General features: G+C 42.0%; 1 protein-coding gene across 1 annotated transcript in view; it reads right to left on the minus strand.

Annotated features, from left to right (window-relative positions):
• The window catches only part of LOC126997877 (probable helicase with zinc finger domain), a 76,914-nt gene extending 59,421 nt beyond the window's left edge, over window positions 1-17,493 (minus strand). Inside the window, exons 1-4 of the mRNA XM_050859090.1 lie at window positions 17,343-17,493; window positions 9,414-9,578; window positions 7,066-8,122; window positions 1,292-2,183 (exon numbers count right to left, since the gene is read on the minus strand). Coding sequence (XP_050715047.1) covers window positions 1,292-2,183; window positions 7,066-7,761 — 1,588 coding nt within the window. The 5' untranslated portion in view covers window positions 7,762-8,122; window positions 9,414-9,578; window positions 17,343-17,493. The remainder of the gene's footprint in view (window positions 1-1,291; window positions 2,184-7,065; window positions 8,123-9,413; window positions 9,579-17,342) is intronic.
• Window positions 17,494-17,833: the final 340 nt, after the last annotated feature.

Here is a 17,833-nt window from a genome sequence, read left to right on the forward strand (position 1 = left end):
TATATATATATATATATATATATATATATATATATATATATATATATATATATATATATATATATATATATATATATATATATATATATATATATATATATATATATATATATATATATATATATATATATATATATATATATATATATATATATATATATATATATATATATATATATATATATATATATATATATATATATATATATATATATATATATATATATATATATATATATATATATATATATATATATATATATATATATATATATATATATATATATATATATATATATATATATATATATATATATATATATATATATATATATATATATATGTATATATATTCACTTTTGTGGCGGCAGGAAAGTTTTTCGTCGCAGCGCGTGAAATGAGTCAGATTCGGCGAATGTTCGTCGTGACTTCTGGTCGAGCTTGAGCAAAAACTACTGAAGCTAGGAAGGCGTGCTTGGTGGCAAATGAAAGCTCTTTTAATACAGATTAATAATCAGAAAAAAAATTGGAAAGCATCAAATTAGTAAAAAAGTTATAAGCAAAAAACTAGGATATGTCCAAATTGCGGTGAAAGGGCTGAAAAACAGGCTATTTTGTGACGGCTCAACGACGAACTTGAAATCGAGCTATCAAAAACTCCTTCGAGTAGGTCAAACCACATTGCCAAGAGGGGCTACATGCCAAAGTACAGCCTACTAGAGGCAATAGCAAGGCCACACTAGACAAAGACAGTGAAGTGTCTGGAGTTCGTCAAAATCGCTCTCAAACAGGGTTTACGTTTTGAGCTCTAGCAACTATACTACCAGGAGTAGGGAAATGTTATGCACCATTTTGGAAAGCACATTGTCAGGGCTAAATCATTTGTTAAATAAGTTCTTTGAAATTCTCAAAAAATGAGTGGGTTTCAAGGTTGGGATCTCAAAAATAGGTTTTTTTCCGAATTGTTTTTTGCGAATTTAATCGATTTTCTACCCTTTCAAGTCAGTTTTCGAGCCCTGTCGCTAATTAAAAATTGTAGCCCTTTCATATTGCCGTCGACTGATACCAAAAACTTTACTGTAGCCCCAGAAATAAGAGAGTTATGTCAATTCACACCAAAGCAGTTGATTTTCCAAAATTCGTGGCTTAATGACAAGGGCACTGCAAAATCAAAAGAGTAAGCCGTCCATTACTTGAGATGTCACTGTTATACCTAAGACCAAGTTCAGTATGAATGGAGGTGGCCTAAAGGGTGATTATAGATAGTAGGAATGGGAAGGACCAGTCTTACCTCTTTCTGAGTCGGCTGAAGACTGGCTGGTTTCACTCACAGTTGCGACAAGCATAGAATTGCAGTTGGACAACACCAAACGGCCATGGTGGGAGTCTTCAGAAATCTCCGAGGAGAGCTCCAGCTTCCCAAAGAGTTCGCCTGGGCGGGAGTACTTGGCTGTGGAGACTGTAGAAGGCAGAAGCATGTACCCACTGGTGATTTGAAGCGTAGTTTTGATGTTAAAACGAGAGACCAGATCAAACTGAGCAAGTTCTTCAATGTTGAGCAAGTCATGCATACGACTCCTGTAGTTGTTCTTTGTGGGGAAGCGCTCCATGGAGGTCTGCGTGAAGACAAAGTTCTCGTTGGTGGGGGGCGGGTAGGAAGCCAGGATGCTCCGGTCGTCAGGGCTGAGGTCATGAGGCTTGCGGTCAAACGGCACTATATCTACATTCTCCTCGCACCAGCGCTCACTTCGAGTAAGAACAGTGCGCTTGGTTTCCTCTAGGGCCCCAAGATCCTCCAAGGGGATCACGTCCACACACAGCCTCTGCATTGCCACAGGCTCAACACCATAGTCAAACACAACGGCCTGCCGGAAGGTGCCATAGATTGCCGTGCGGAAACTGATGGTCACTTTGTATTTGAGGTCTGGCCCTGCCTGAGGATCTTGCTCAGTGCTAGTCCATTCCTGGGAGTTTTCAGGTACGCAGGACCATTGCAGCTGGCGATGCACGTCGAGGAAGGTGACATCTGAGATGCTGAAGTGGTTGCGGTGGGCATCGTGGAGAAGAGACACAACTCGCAGCGGAGAGGGCGGCTGCAGGGAGATGACCCACTCACGACTGCTTGGCTTTTGAGAAACTCGGAGATTGGGCTCAGGGTTCAGATGACTGATGATTCCGTCCGTCTGAGAAAAGGCAAACAATATGACTCACGCATGTTGCCAATATCTAAGATCAATATCACTGGATATTGCATTGAGATTCTAAAAGTAAAAAATGATTCATATGAAAATAATATGATGAAACAATAGAAGACTAACTTAAGGCATGGTGTATGTATGTGAGCTTTAACCTTAACAAAAAATGGTAATATTAGACATCTAGACAAAATGCAGTGGGAGGAAAAAAAATTAGATGCTGAACAGAGATCATGACAAGGTTTAGAACTGCTCAACGTGGCCATGCACCTGGCGCACCACTGTCTTGCCCACCATGCAGGCCATCCACTGGGGTTTGAGAGGTTCCAGGCAGGCCCTTTTCCCATACCAAGCACCTAGCATGAAGATCCATCAACTTGCTCTGTACATGTGCTTTATGGGTAGTGGCCCCTTACACTCAGAATTCTTACATAAACAACCTGGTAAGCAGAGTATACTTCAGGGTAGGGTACCAAATTCCAATACAGCAAGAGTTAGTATTCATGACTAAACATGTAACAGTCAGTCACAGAGTAGTCGCCTGTTTGACACAGTCATTCCATCGATATTTCATGATTCTGTGTAAACGCTTATTATCAAAGGCATCAAGTTGCCTCTTCAGGTCACTATCTAGGATCCTCATTTCACGACAAAATAAGACAGAGAAAACAAGTGACATGAAAATCTGGATCTTTTTCCTTCTCCACAGGTACCAACAACACCAAATACTCATGCTAAGCAAGTAAATAGTGCTGCAGGCAAAGCCAATGTACCATAAGACTTTTTAATGTGACTGACCACTGTCCTGCACTACACCACCAAGGCATGTCAAATTTTCCAAGCTCTTCATGTCCTGGACACACACGTGAACAGACTGTAATGCTTCAGACCATAAGACTCCAAACACCTGTGCCTTGTTGGCCTTGGCCCAAGACACCTAAAGTTCTAAAGGCTTTGCCTCTTCATGCAGGGCCATTAGAGCCATTACCAGAACCTCCAGTGACTCAGCAATTATTTTTTTGTACAGAAAAAGGAGGAAGCTTTCAGGGATAAAAAATCAAAAATGCCCATTGGCACTGCTCTTTGGAATCATTAGTAAACAATTCACATTGTATGATATAATAAAGCACCTAGTTGAAAAAAAAAGGCAGACACTTCATGACTGCCATTGACGGTGCTTCCTTTGTTGACATGTAATGAAATTCTTCAAATAACTTGTAGTTACTCTCTTAGATGCGCTGCTTTAATGTGCCATACAAAACGTGGCAAAAGTCTGGGTCAGGTATTGAATATTAGTAATTGCCAGACCAAGTGTTGTAACCATCTGGGAATGGTGTGTTCTTAATATTTTGAAGGCCCCTCCTGGTAATCCAGAGGGAAATTAGTGCCAATACCACACATGTTGTAGAATCTGATATAAAGTAAGTTGAAAGAGCTATCAAGATACCTCCCTTGTCCACCATTCAGTGGGGTCTGCTCTGGGGACATTTCTGGCCCCCTACCAAGATAAAAACTCAGAGGCAAATTTGAAAGTCAGTTTCATAATGAATTCCAAATTTAAATAAAGTTTAAGGAAATGGTGCGTGAGTGTTGTGAGTGTGTAGTTAGGAGCAGAAAGTCAGAAAATTTGCCCTTAGAGAGTATGGTGAATTACTCTCTGCTATTAATGAGACAATAGGGATATAGCAAGTGAAGACACGTGTGCAGTTTATCTTTCACCTAACTCTACCGACTAAAATTTTTGGACTATTGGATTTCTAGAGTGAAGCACATCCTGACTCACTCTCCCTTTGCTGAAATCTCCATCTCAGAAGACCTCCATGCTCACCACCAGCTTTGGCTTTCATCCTCTTTCACTGACCAGCCTGGTGAACAAACTTACAGCTTTGCTCTCTTCAATGATCTTGAGAAGTTGGTTCAGTACATACTCGTATTCCTGACCGTCTTGGAGACACGCCCAACATTCTTGACCTTTTCCTAACCTCTAATCCTTCAGTTTACTTTGTCAAACCGTTCTCTCCATTGGGCTCCTCTGAGCACAACCTTATTTCCACATTCTGTCCTATTGATCCTGTACAGTCTCTGGACCCATCATAGAGGTGGCACCTCTGGCATTATGCTTCAGCCCAGTGGGATGACCTGAAGATGTACTTTTACAATTTCCTGTTGAACAATTACTGCTTCCAGGTAGAAACCCCACTGTGTGTGCCCAGCGCATCACAGAGGTGACTGTCTCTGGAATGGAGGCACACACTCCACATACTTTCTCCACTCAAGCTAAAATGCCTTGGTTCAATGACACTTGTTCTTGTGCTATTAAAGATAGAGGCAGCTCACAAAAGTTACCTGATCCTTCAAACTCCTGTTAATCATAACCTTTATATTTCTGCCTCAAATTGCACCAAATCTATTATCCGACTAACGAAAAACAGCTTCATCAATATAAAATGCCACAACCTTGCTTTCTCTAATTCTTTCAGGAGCTCCTGGCACCTAGCCAAAAATATCTCAAACAATTTTGTTACTTCATCTTTACCATCTCTCCTCAGTCCTGATGGCAACACTGCTCTCACATCTGTCTTGCTCAAACTTTATCTGAAAATTCCACTCTGAACAATTCTGGGCATATTCTTCCTACTTATCCCCCCTCTGACTTCACTATAGCATTATTAAAAATTTTATGAATAATATTTTCTATGTTTTCTCAGGTCTCAAACCTCAGAAGGCTTGTGGATGCGATGGAGTGCCTCCCACTGTCCTTAAAAACTGCTTTTGTGCTGCTATCCTGCCTGGTCAAACTTCTTGGTATCTGCCTTTCAACATCTACCTTCTGGAAGTATGCCTATAAAGAGCCTGTGCCTAAGAAGGGTGACTGCTCTAATCCTTCAAACTACTCTCCCATGGCTTTGTCTTGTTGTCCTACAGCTTTTGAAATAATCCTTAATATGAGAGTTCAAGGATCAATCAGCTTCTGTCTTTCTCCCTGACAACCAGTCAACTAATGATCTTCTTGCTTTGCTAACTGAGAGCTTAGCTTTCTTCCCCATTTGGGAGGAACTTTTGCTGTTGCCTTAGACATCTCAAAAGCTTTCGACAAAGTCTGGCACAAATCTTTGCTGTCTAAACTACCCTCCGACAGATTCTATCTTTCTCTCTGCAAATGTCTCTCCAGTTCCCATTCACGCCAATCTATATATACTTTGGTAGACGGTCACTGTTGTACCACTAAGCCTATAAATAGTTATACTCTGCAGGGCTCAGTTCTATCTCCCATTCTCTTTCTTATATTCATTAATGATCTTTCCATAGCAAACTGTCCTATTCTTTATGTTGGGTGGAATGAAATTCCATGGAGAGCTCTCAGAGTATACCCCAAGAGGTGCTCATCCAACACCTCTGAATCCCAACAGTTGACAGTTACTAGAGTTTTTTTTCAGTGGTGGGCACCGCTAACCGAAAAGTTTTCTTCGCTAACTGGTAATCCACTAACTAAAAAGTTAGCTTCGTTTACGCTAAACCACTAAACTGATAAAGAAATTAGTGGAAGCTAACACTAACCATTAACTTTTTTATGTGGATTTAGCTTCGGTTTAGTGTATTGGCTCTAAAACCCTTAAAAACAGACCTAGTGACCTGTAATTTCAATATGCTGTGGCCTAGACATAGAGCTTTCCAGAAAGCTAAAATCATATGATGAGCAAACAAAACATCCTCACTCTGGTCTCCTTCCATGACATCGATAACGATAAGCAAGGCGACAATAATGAACGCGACTACACGGTGACAACATCGCAGCTGAACTGAACAAAGAGCCCAACAAGCAACAACAACAAGAGAAGGGAAAGAAGCCTCCAGTTTATCCTTAATCCGTATATTTACCCAAGATTTCCCACAAATTTATGCATTTTTTACTTTTTCCATAACTGACACTTATATTTTTATTATTTTAAGTTTATTTCTTGTCAGGTGGAAAATATAGAATTCTTGTTATTAAATCCCGAGTTCAAAGAGCTGGAAATGGTAGATGCACTACGCTAAAATACCCAAAAGTTTCCCTAATAAGCGTAATTTACCCAAAAGTGGAAGCCCTGGAATTATTGCGCCATGTGGCTCAACTGGTGCTGTGTCTGCCCACAACAGACAAGAACAAACTTGTATGAATTTTTTAGTGGACTTAAAGTTAGCGGAGGAGGAACTACATTTAGCGGAAGCTAACTGGTCCGCTAACCGTTTCCAAAGTTAGCGAAAACACTAATCAGCTACCGAAAAAGTTAGCTTCACTAACTAGCGGTTAGCAGATTCGGGGAACCAAGCCCACCACTGTTTTTTTGTGTATAAAAGTGGAGGATTTTTCAATAGAAATATCTAGTCATGGAATTCAGTAGATATGGAAAACAGTTTGTAATTATGAGCAAAGAGACCTAAACCTACTGGAAGCAGCAAAGGAAAACAAATTAGTATGATCTTAAAAAATGTCACCAGGTGATCACACAATGACAAAGTACACTGCATGCAAGCAAGCAAGCACTCTCAGCGAACATAAAAGTAGCTCCTGTATAATATCAACAAAGCTATGCTAAAAAGAATCCTATAATAACATTCATTAGGATAACATTAGACCACATAACTTATCTGGAACCCACACCTAAAGACCATGAAGAGAAGACTGAAAAGATGCAGAGAGCTGCTACGGGATGGCCTCCGACCCTAAAAAACATCTCACCTCAGGTTAACTTTGATCTTAAATGCTCCTAGTTAGTATCTGTTTTTCTATAGCCTTCTCAGTGTATCAAATTATCTTACCTGAAACTCCCATGCAGCAATGAGGTGCTTGTCTACAACATGAATGGAAACTCAGGTTCAAGCCCACCTTCTCTGTGATGAGGGTGTCCTGCTGCTGCGTGAGAGAGAGTCGCTCCAGCAGATGGTCAGCATACGAGGCACCGTGAAGTTGTTTTTCTCGTGCTCGCTCCAGCTTCATAGCACGGTATTCGAAGCGCTCCTGCCACTCAGCCAGCTCTGCCTCGCTGTGAGCCTCCACGCACTGGTCCCCCATGCGGCAGGTCTGAGCAGCACGGTACGTGGGACAGAGGCTGTAGTCCTCCGCACCAAGGCCACGGGGAGGCGGACGATGGGACCAGTCCCGCCCCTCGTCTGACATGATGGTCATCTGGTGGTCTTGGCTGCGACAGTGGGTCTGGAGGTCTGCCTTGGTACTATAGTAAACATTGCAGTACACGCAGTGGAGCCTCTGAGGGATGCCCGAGGCAGACGATGGGGATGTGGACCCCTCTTCCTCCCCCTCACCACCATGGAGACGGGTTGACTCTGTAGCCTCGCCATCTGCAGAACTGTTGGCATTGGCAATGGTGGTGGTGATTGAGTCTCCTTCAGATGAGTCTGACTTGGGGCTGTGGGGGTTAGATGCTTTCTGTGGATCCATGACACTGTCCCTCTTTTTTCTCCTCCCCTTCTGCCGGGAGGAAGCCGGAGGAGATAAGGAGGCGGGGGAGACCTGGGCTTGATCACTGACTTCCTGGAATGGCATTTTCTTGGCTCTGTCCATCTTTGTGACAGAACTTACTCTCCAATGGTAGGGTTGAGGGACACTTAGATCACTATGGGACACACACTCACAGAATCAGACAAATACACAGTATGCCTTTTACTAGTGAAAATCTACACTTGGCTGGAATTAAGCACTCCACTAATAAAGGGGTAGATATCAATACATTAGTAAAGTAAATATAGTTTATGCCCTTCCTAAACAGTTTCTAGGACTCTGAATGTTAAGTAGATCTGGGCTAGGCTGGTGGTGCAGCAGCCTTGGGGGCAGTACGGAAACAGTGGTTACCAGGAGTGGAAACCATTCAAATTTCTTTTTCTTCCTCAATAACAAGCTTCGTCCATGTCCTGTCTGCCAACACCTGAAAATAGAAAAATTACCACAAATCAAAATCAAACCCTTGGAGGATTATATATATCTCAATATCTGAGTCTGAAGTTTTCTTTTGACATTAGAAAATAAAACTGAGTCCAGACGATATTAACACCCCTATGCCTGGCTGACTGGGGCAAAAAAATAAAATATCCCGTTTCAAGACTCAAGCCTAAAATCTTTACTCTACCAACACCTGTGATCTATTTTGCACAAGTCAGCTTTACAGTGAGCAAGGGTGAGAGGCAGCAGTCCTCATTATGGAAGACCCTTGACTTCACAGGGGTTACGGGACAGTTACATCCCAAAAGTAAAAAATCTGCAAATGCTTGCTGCCCTGCCTTAACCCGGTAGCAGCGGGGATCATGTTTCTTAATGGTCCCTCTAAGCGAGTAAAATTAGAAAAAATCACCCCTCACACAAACCAGTTCATAATATATATCGAAGCATTTGTGATCAGTTTATCTATCATCTATTTTGGAGGGATTGTATCATGGCACAAATTTGGCCCATCGCTGCTACACGGTAAAGCCATAAATTTGGCACATCGCTGCTACAGGGTTAAACAGCTCTGCTGCTGCAAATTGGGCCAGTTCACTCACTTGATAGCACAGCACTGCACTTTTAATCTTTGAAATGCATCAGCACAAGCACATATTGCAATATCAAAATTACAGGAAGTTTTGCAAGGTAGCAAAACAGCCAAGACAATGGGCACAATCGGTAAGCGGGTCATGCACACCACACGCTCTGGAGCAGAAAATGTCACCAGCCTGGGAGGTGGTGTGCACTCTCACTCAAAGGCTTTTTAAATTCTCTGCCACATTTGTTTTAGGGGAGCGATAGTTTTGCATGCTTTACATCACTGATTTATATGCTTGCCCTTGACTGCTTCCTCTGGTAAAAAAAAGTGGCAGACATGGGAACCTCTACTGTTCCTTCTGCATCATCTCCCTGTCTCCTGTGAACACCTCATTCTGCTACTGTGGCTTCTAGTTAGGGGTCACCTGCAAGCTCAGTTGCCAGGATAAGCCACAGGCCTGCCTAGTAGGTGTGGTGGGCTGCCCTTTTCATGTGGGGAGTCAACTGTGTCCCCCATACCCAGCTGAGACCCCAGTCACATGACAAACTGATTGGTGTGGATGGAGCACATGGAACCCCCTACAGAACTCTACCAATGGCTGGGCACAATGAGAGAGGCAGTGATAGACTGCAAAGCTTCAAAACCACAAAGGTTAAATCCATGAATGTCAAGGGCCCACGGCACAAGGGAAACTCACTGTGGTGTCATGCTGGTGGCTGAGCACAGTGGTTCAAGAGTGGAGGAGGGCAGCAGAGCACTCATCCTTGGCTCACACTAAAGATTGGACTGAACCATCCTCTAGGGTTGCCTCAACTACTCCTGCAGGTCCACCACACAACAAGCTCTTGGCTCACACAAATACCTGCAAACATAGAAAAGCACACACTGTGTTAAAACTGGACTGAAGAACATACAAAATATATAAACTACTGTTATCATACCCATTTCTAGGGAAGTCTTCCCCATGCCTAACAATGAGAAAGTACAGTAGCAATGAGAAAGATTTAATGAGTTATGCATCAGTTTTGTTTGAAGTAGCAGAGGCAACAATGTTTGCACATTATGAAATGTGTAATCATCTTTATAAACATTGCTTCCTATCTTCATAAACAGAGTTTGTCTTCATCATCTAAACACTATTTCCTATATCAAGTGTGACCTGTGACAAAGATTTATAAAGAAAGAAAAGTTATATCGACTAAACAAACGACATACACACATCAATCAATGGAAAAGGACCTGCGATTAACTAGTAAACAGAATTGTAGGTGAGACACACAGCCTGGTGAGAAACATACAAGTTGCTCTTCAATATCTGGACGAGGAAATGATGAAAAAACTGATTGTAACCATGATAGGTCCAAGGTTGGAATACGCAGCAACAGTATGGTCGCCGATTACAAAGACAAATATAAGGAAAGTAGAGAGGGTTCAGAAGGCAGCAACAAAGCTGGTTCCAGGACTAAGAAACTTAACATACAGAGATTGAAGCAGCTGAACCAACCCACACTGGAACAGAGGAAGGAGAGAGGAGATCTGATTGTGGTGTATAGGGTTCTGAGTGGGATGGAGAAATTGAACAAAGATCTAATAATGTGGGATACAAGAGAATCAAGAGGCCATGGAAGGAAGATAAAAAGGAAGACATAAAGAAGAACAGCTTTCCACAAAGAGTAGTGGAGGCCTGGAACGTCCTGGAAAATAATGTGGTCCATGTAAAGACGATTTCCTAGACAAAATCTGGCCTCACAATAGCCGGTGCTGACATAATGACTTACTCCTGCTAAAATAGTAGCCTATTATGACTTAATTCATTAAGAAGTATGTGTGAACTAATCTAACTGAATGTAACCTTACTGAACCTACTATACTTAAAACATCAACTTATTGATGCCAGAAGTTAATAAATCCTGCTAAAATTGTAACCTATCACCACTTAATTCATTAACTATGTATAATTTAATCTAACCTTACTTGACCTACCTAAATTAAGAACCTATCACCTCTAAATTAGTAATCTGTTGCCAGTTCATTCATTAAAAAATTACATATAAACTAATCTAGCCTAACCTTACTTGATAACAAAGACCCAGACAAAATACTGTACATTTAATTATGTAACCGAACCTGGACGTGAGCACAAAAATAATTACTGATAGAAAATTACCAAAATACCCACTGCAGCATTGCCAATCATGGCAGCTTGTGAGTAAACACTGCCACACATGATGTGTGATTACTACGCAATTATCTTTTCTTTCTTGCTTTCAATCTAAGAGTGGAATCATAAACACCAGACATCACAGGTTAGTGGTAGGTAAGTATAGTAAGGTCCGGAGTATTCACATCTTTTGAGTGACCCCTAACAAAATGATACCCCCTTCCCATACCTGTTAACTTGTAATATCCTGAGCTGACCAAGTTTTGTGAATGAGTTTCAACAAAATAACAGTGATACAACAGTGTCTCTGGAATAGGCTGCTCCTTTTTGCTAAATAATTCCCCAGATGTTTTGTTGAGTATACACCTGAATTGTGCCCTTTAACCTACTTCTTTGCAAAACACTCATAATGACCGATGGTGTAGGCCAGGTGGCCGGTATCAGACCTATAGACTACCAGTACTCAACAAACACACTTGGTAACGCAATGAAAATGGCCCTGCACCATTCCCCATTCACCCTGGCGTTACAATAGGCGCACCTAACAACACCATAGCCAATCCAGGATTCAGTACATTTCCTAACTTATAGGAGGTAAAGTTATAATTGTATTTTGTAAAGAATCCTTATAACCAAAAACTAACTAAAATTGAGTATTCTTTTTCTTGAACAGAACATTGAATAAACAACAGAACAATAATATAAAAATACGTATATATTTTATACGGCAACTGTGGCCCGAGGCAGCAGCGCACGCCATTTTGCAGGCAGCAGATACCTTAAATAAGCATATTTTTACTGCGCAAAGCACGTGAAGTCACTTATTGTTACTTTGTGAGCTTTCATATTTATCTATTTGTGTATATTTCATGGAGGCAAAACTTACATTACTAGTTTCATTTTTACTAGTGACACGAATTTGTGACTCTTTATCACAATAGAATTTCACTCAGTTAAGTGAATCAGACCCCACAGAAATATTACCAGTGTGTGTATGAATGAATACAAAGATAAGCACATACTTTGATTTAACTGGGACGTCTCATGGATCATTAATAAACAAAAACAAAAATCCAGATAGGCTACTCTTTAGCCCACTACCACCTCTCGCAGCACAAAAACAGTCCCTCCGCCAAGTTTGTACCCCACATTTGGTGATGTTAGGTGCGCCTATTGACTTAGAATAGATGACAACAAAGATTAGGTATAGAAAACCTCATCAACAGTAAATGGTAAAAATAGTATTGTTAGAAAGATAGTATTGATAGTAAGTTCATGATAGTAAAGGGAGAAATGAGGGGGATATTAGATGCGCTTTGCTCCAGAGCTCATATTCCTTATATATGACTTTGAATAGATTACAACAAAGATTGGTTAATTTTCAGAATGTCACACATGGGACACTGTTAGATGGAACTATTTTTTCTGGTAGTTTTCAGTGTGTTATGATATAGTGTTCTGTTGCAAATCATTAAATCACTAAATAATTGACTTTTCAATGGGTATTATTCTAGTGTTTGCCCATACTCACCCCTCGCAACCAAAATTGGCTAGCAGGCCATTGAGACTGCGGGGAATGCGGTGGTAAACAAGAAATGCGTTGCAAATGCATAGTTTTTGAGTTATGGGGGGTTGAAAAATACCCTAGATGTAGGGAAATTCCTTACAATTACTTAAATGTAGGGAAATTTCACACATTCCAGGATTTTTTTACCACGTACGAAAACCACACAATTTCACTCACTCTCCATACCAAAGAGGGGTTCGAAGGGGGCGAAGCCCCCCCCCCTGTTACAGTACTAAGGTTATAATGAAGCATCTAAACCAGGGCTACTCAACTGGCGGCCCGCGGTCCGAATCCGGACCTTATGAGTGTTGTAACTGGACCCCAAGTTCCAGCAGTAGAAAAATATAACTGATTTACATGGTCCTGGTAGTGATAGATTCTTGCAAGTATATTTCCTTGCCTGACTGTAGGCCCTACAATCAGTCAAGGAAATACACTTGCAAGAATCCATCGCTAGGACTTTCATAATGTAAAATTATATTTTGCTACTCCTGGAGCTGGGGTCCAGCTACAATATTTAATCGGATCTCTGCATACATTTGTACTTGTCTAACTGGACCTTTGCTCATAATGGTTGAGTAGCCCTGATCTAAACCATGGAGGTAGGATTAGGAGGAGACGGCGCGAGCTGGGTGAGGTGTCCCAGGAAAGTGAAGCCAGTTTGCCCGCGCTGGCCAACGCCCAGGACTGGCAGGATGGCCGCGCCAACCCTTAGTATCAGTAGCTTTATTAAATTTTTTTTATCAATTGTTTCGCTATCTGTTACGATACTACAACTTTTTTCTTGCTTTTAGACTAAGCCATTTTTATTCTTACTTCAAGTACTTTTCAAATTAATATTTAATTGTATTAAAACAAGTACTCATGCGCGAAAATAAGTATTTTCAGTGCGATGAGCTACATACTAGAAATACAAATATCCGTACATGCATTAACGACCATTTTTCAAGTAACCTAAACCATGATTTTATATCTTTTTGTGGATAATAAATGTTCATAGCACAACTAATAATACCTGATTTATTAGTTAATTGTAAAGTACATAATTATAAGTACACTATTATAAAATCATCCATCCTAAATTTAACAAGAGAAACTGAAAGTAGGTTTGGTTTGTATTTATTGGCCACTGAAATTAATAAGTTTGGTTTACAACTGACGGCTCCTTACCTTAACATTACTTGCTAATTCATTAGTTATCTGTGTAGCATCATACTTAAGCCGTACCTGCAAATATGTCTCAGCAACTGCCTTAACTAACAGACGCAGGTGGTTTTCCTGAGGGTCTGTGTCATACATGTGATTAGTTACGGTGGGGAATATGTTTTTTTGGTTGCAATAAGCCAGCACTGAAATAACTAGCTTACTAATAGCCCCCTGCCCTAAATTGTTGCTTGACACTCTTTCTCTGAACAGTTTCTCTGAAGTGATACAAATATCAATAACACCATCAGAAGGATATACCAAGTTTCCTCTATCCCTTACTTTTAGTGAATGAAGGATCAACTTTCACTTGTCGCATATAACTAAGATTTTATAATAAGTGTTAAGGAATACCTATATTGACAATAGAAGTTTATTTTTTGATCTGTATTCACCATTGCTAAGATAACTACTTTTAAGAAGATTTCATTCCATAAGACCTAATAAGAAGCTATAACACCACACTCAGTAGGCTGAAGTCTGTAGTTTAATAATGAAATCTTACTCAATTTATCAGTTACTGCGTAGTTTATCTTCACCTCAGTTTAGTTTTAGATTACACCTAATATTACTTAGTTGTGAAATGTAAGTGTAGGGTATTTTTCCTTATCAAACCTCGCGCTGCAGCCGTATGCAGCACAGGACACTGGCATCGTGAGCAGCCCGCGAGGCACGTCCACACACAGTCCATTGACTTTGACGAATGACTGAATGCAGTGATTCATGTCTATAGTGAGGTCTAGGTAGGGCACAGTCAGGTCAAAGCTAAGCCTAGGTGGGGCTGGGAGTGGCCGACACCTGCTTCTTGCCAGTCCCAAGATGGCAGACTCTACTTCACTTTTTTCCACTGCGCGCCGCCTCCTCCTAATCCTACCTCCATGATCTAAACAGTAAGTAATTTCCGTCATATACGACTATGTATTCACTCACTGGTAGCACGCACCAACATGTGAAGCAGGTTTGGTACCACGTACAAAGGCGTGAAGCAGGTTAGTGACGAAGCTTCTTCGGAGGAGGATGGGTCTGGTGAAGCCGCCGTACCATCTTGGCGTCGTCAGTAATGTAATAGCTAATGTCCCTTAGTTAGATATTAGGTCGTAAAGTTCAGTTGGGGTATCTTAAGAGCGGCGGGGCAAGGGGGGGGCAAAGCCCCCCCTTGGTTAGCACAGGGGTCGAGGGGGGCAAAGCCCCCCTGTTACCAGATCGCAAAGTTCAGTTGGAGTAGTTTAAATATGCTCCCCCACCCAAATACCCCAACTTCCCGTGGGTCCCCCAAGATCGTTGGAGGAAGGGGCTGGATCTGGATCCACTACTGGTGCTTCCTTCATGTTATGGTTAAGGGACATGTATTTTGTTTATTAAGTATGATATATGGAGGCATATTATTGTATTCTGGAGGCGTAAAGTCAATATCCACAATCACCTCGTATACTGGAAACACGAACCCGTGAAGCAGATTCAAAATGTGATCAGTCAGGATTCACGTGTTCGAACAGCTCGGGCAGAAGGTTCAAGAGCCTGCACTTGCTCTAGAACCCCAGTACTGTTTAAGGCACAACGTTGGTTGGATCACGGCTAGCCGGTGGTTTTGCTTGTGTCAGTGATAAACAATGAAGATACACCATGTTTGGTGCCACGGACTCTACCAGCAGGACAGAAACCTTGCGATGAGGTGACAACCTACTGGCACCGGTGGTAGCGAGAGGGCATGAGTGTGGTGTAGGAGGTTTTTGTGGGGCATAGATGGCCTCCAGCGCCACGCCAGACCGGTAAGGTGAACATCATTTGGTGAGTTCACTACACTTCTCTCCCAAAACAAGCTTGGGGATCCAGTGAGAATGTGTGGTTTCCGTTTGGGGAACACTAAATTCGTTGCAAACACTCATTATAGTGGCAGTGGGAGGGAAAACTCCCTTACTGTAGGGAATTTCCCTAGATCTTGGGATTTCTTGTCCCTCCCCCCCTTCAAAAAAAATACGTGATTGCAATGGATTTCATGTCCTCCACCTGAAACCCTGCATTCCCACAGGTCCCCAAGCTTGTTTTGGGGATTGGGGGGAGTATGGGCAAACACTAGCATTTTACCTTTCAATGCCCTTCGTGCACCCATCGCCACTGCCACAAAATAGCTCCCAGAGAGGTTCAATTTGTTTACTGTTTCTATATTTCACTCAATGCTCAAAAAGATCATAAGTGGACAAACTAGAACAAAACCAGGCTAATTAATGTTTTCCTGCTGTGTATTCCTCCACCGCACATGTGTGATGGACAGCACAGCGACTTATTTCTGCGAGCAGGTATATCTCACAACACTGGCCCACGTGGTGGACCACCCCCGCCGCCGCCCTGTCACATCCTGCACTGCATATTTCCACCGCCCCATATTGCGTGCCGAATGAATTTAAACTAACCAAACCTAACTTAATGTAACCTACCTAACGAAGGGCTTTGCCCCCCTCAACCCGCTCAACAAGGGGCTTCGCCCCCCTCGACCCCCGACGGAAAGGCTTTGGCCCCCTCCACCCCCCTTCTCTTTGCAATGGAAAAGCAATACGTCATTGTGTTGTATGGACACAAAATACTTCAAATAGCACCAGGTTGTTCTTTGCTGTGAGACAGGTGACAATCTGGAATGATACCCAAAGATTAAGCATAGAAAAATAGGGTCATGATTCGTTTTAGGACCGTGACAGTATCTCATTATCTACCTTATGAAACATCACTATCTCTTCATATATCTTTTCTACAAACCTTTAACAGTCATGGAAACACTTTGAAAATCCAATCCAAGGACTTTTTTTTTACTCCTGAAAATAGGGAATAATGTTTACGAAAGCACGTCACCTCCTCTGGCGGCGGCCGTGGCGACGTTGCAGCCGCAAAATAGCTCGCAGAGGGTTTAGGGTCAGGGAGCATATTTAAACTACTCCAACTGAACTTTACGACCTACTAACGGGGGGGGGCTGCGCCCCCCTCGAACCCCCTTCTAACCAGGGGGGCTATGCCCCCCCTGGACCCCCCCCCACGTATATATGTGACTTATTTCAGCGAGAAGGTATTTCTCAGTACACTGGCTGCACCGTCGCCAGAGGAGGCGACGCGCTTCCGTAAACATTATCCCCTATTTTCAAGAGTAAAAAAAAGTCCTTGCATTGAATTTTCAAAGCGTTTCCATGACTGTTGAAGGTTTGCAGAAAAGATATATGAAGAGATACTGATGTTTCATAAGGCAGGTAATGAGATACTGGCACGGTCCTATAACGAATCTTAACCAAAAATAGTATTAATAGTAAGATAGAATTGATAGTAGTAGGTTGAAGATAGAAAGATAATGATAGTAAAGGGCTGAAATTTGTTACATTTGACTTCGAATACATTACAACAAAGACTAAGTATAGAAAAATAGTATTGAGTAAGATAGTTAGTGGGAGAAGACGGGGGGGGAAAAACGGAGATATCAGATGCGCCTGGCCCCTGCGCTGACCTCCGTTACGCATGTTCGTAAGAGAAAAACAAGAAGAGTAATCGAGAGAGAGGAAAGAAGAAAACTGGAGGGCGGGAGGCGTAACACAGGACTGATACACACTGACTCGTCTCTACAACACATAGCACATATTTCCCTCTAAACTACGATAGGTCAATTTCCGGCCCTGCCCCTGCACTTCTCCATGCCCCGTCCCCGGCCCGGCACTCACGCGGCGGCACAGCGGCGGCCCTCAGCGCGGTGCTCCCTCAGCCTCGGCCACCCTCAGGACGTAAACAAACATGGCTGCGTGCTCTTGGTCTTGGTCTTGGCTCGGGAGATGAGTTGACGGTCGGGCAATATGGAAGAGAAAAGAAAATTGATTGATTGATAATTTATTGTTGCAGGTAAACAATAAGGGAGAAGGGAGGAACATGCCATCCCAACCCCCAGGCAGGGCAGAATGTGATTATACAACTGGTAATAGTACATGTGTAGGGAGCACCATATGAAATTAAAAAGATACAATGGTAGGAATGAATGCAAATTTGAACAAAACTCAGACACAACAACGTACGCCAACCAACAACGCCAATCAATAAGCATGAATCGAGAATAAGTCATAAGTGGGAGCCTGGACTGGACTGGGAGTTTTTTTTCCCTGACCCTGCTTGCTATATACTGCAGATCGAGTCGCATTGTAAGACATTTCGGCGCCCAAGA

This window comes from Eriocheir sinensis, chromosome 13 (genome assembly GCF_024679095.1).
Source record: "Eriocheir sinensis breed Jianghai 21 chromosome 13, ASM2467909v1, whole genome shotgun sequence".
Classification (NCBI taxonomy): Eukaryota; Metazoa; Arthropoda; class Malacostraca; order Decapoda; family Varunidae; genus Eriocheir; species Eriocheir sinensis.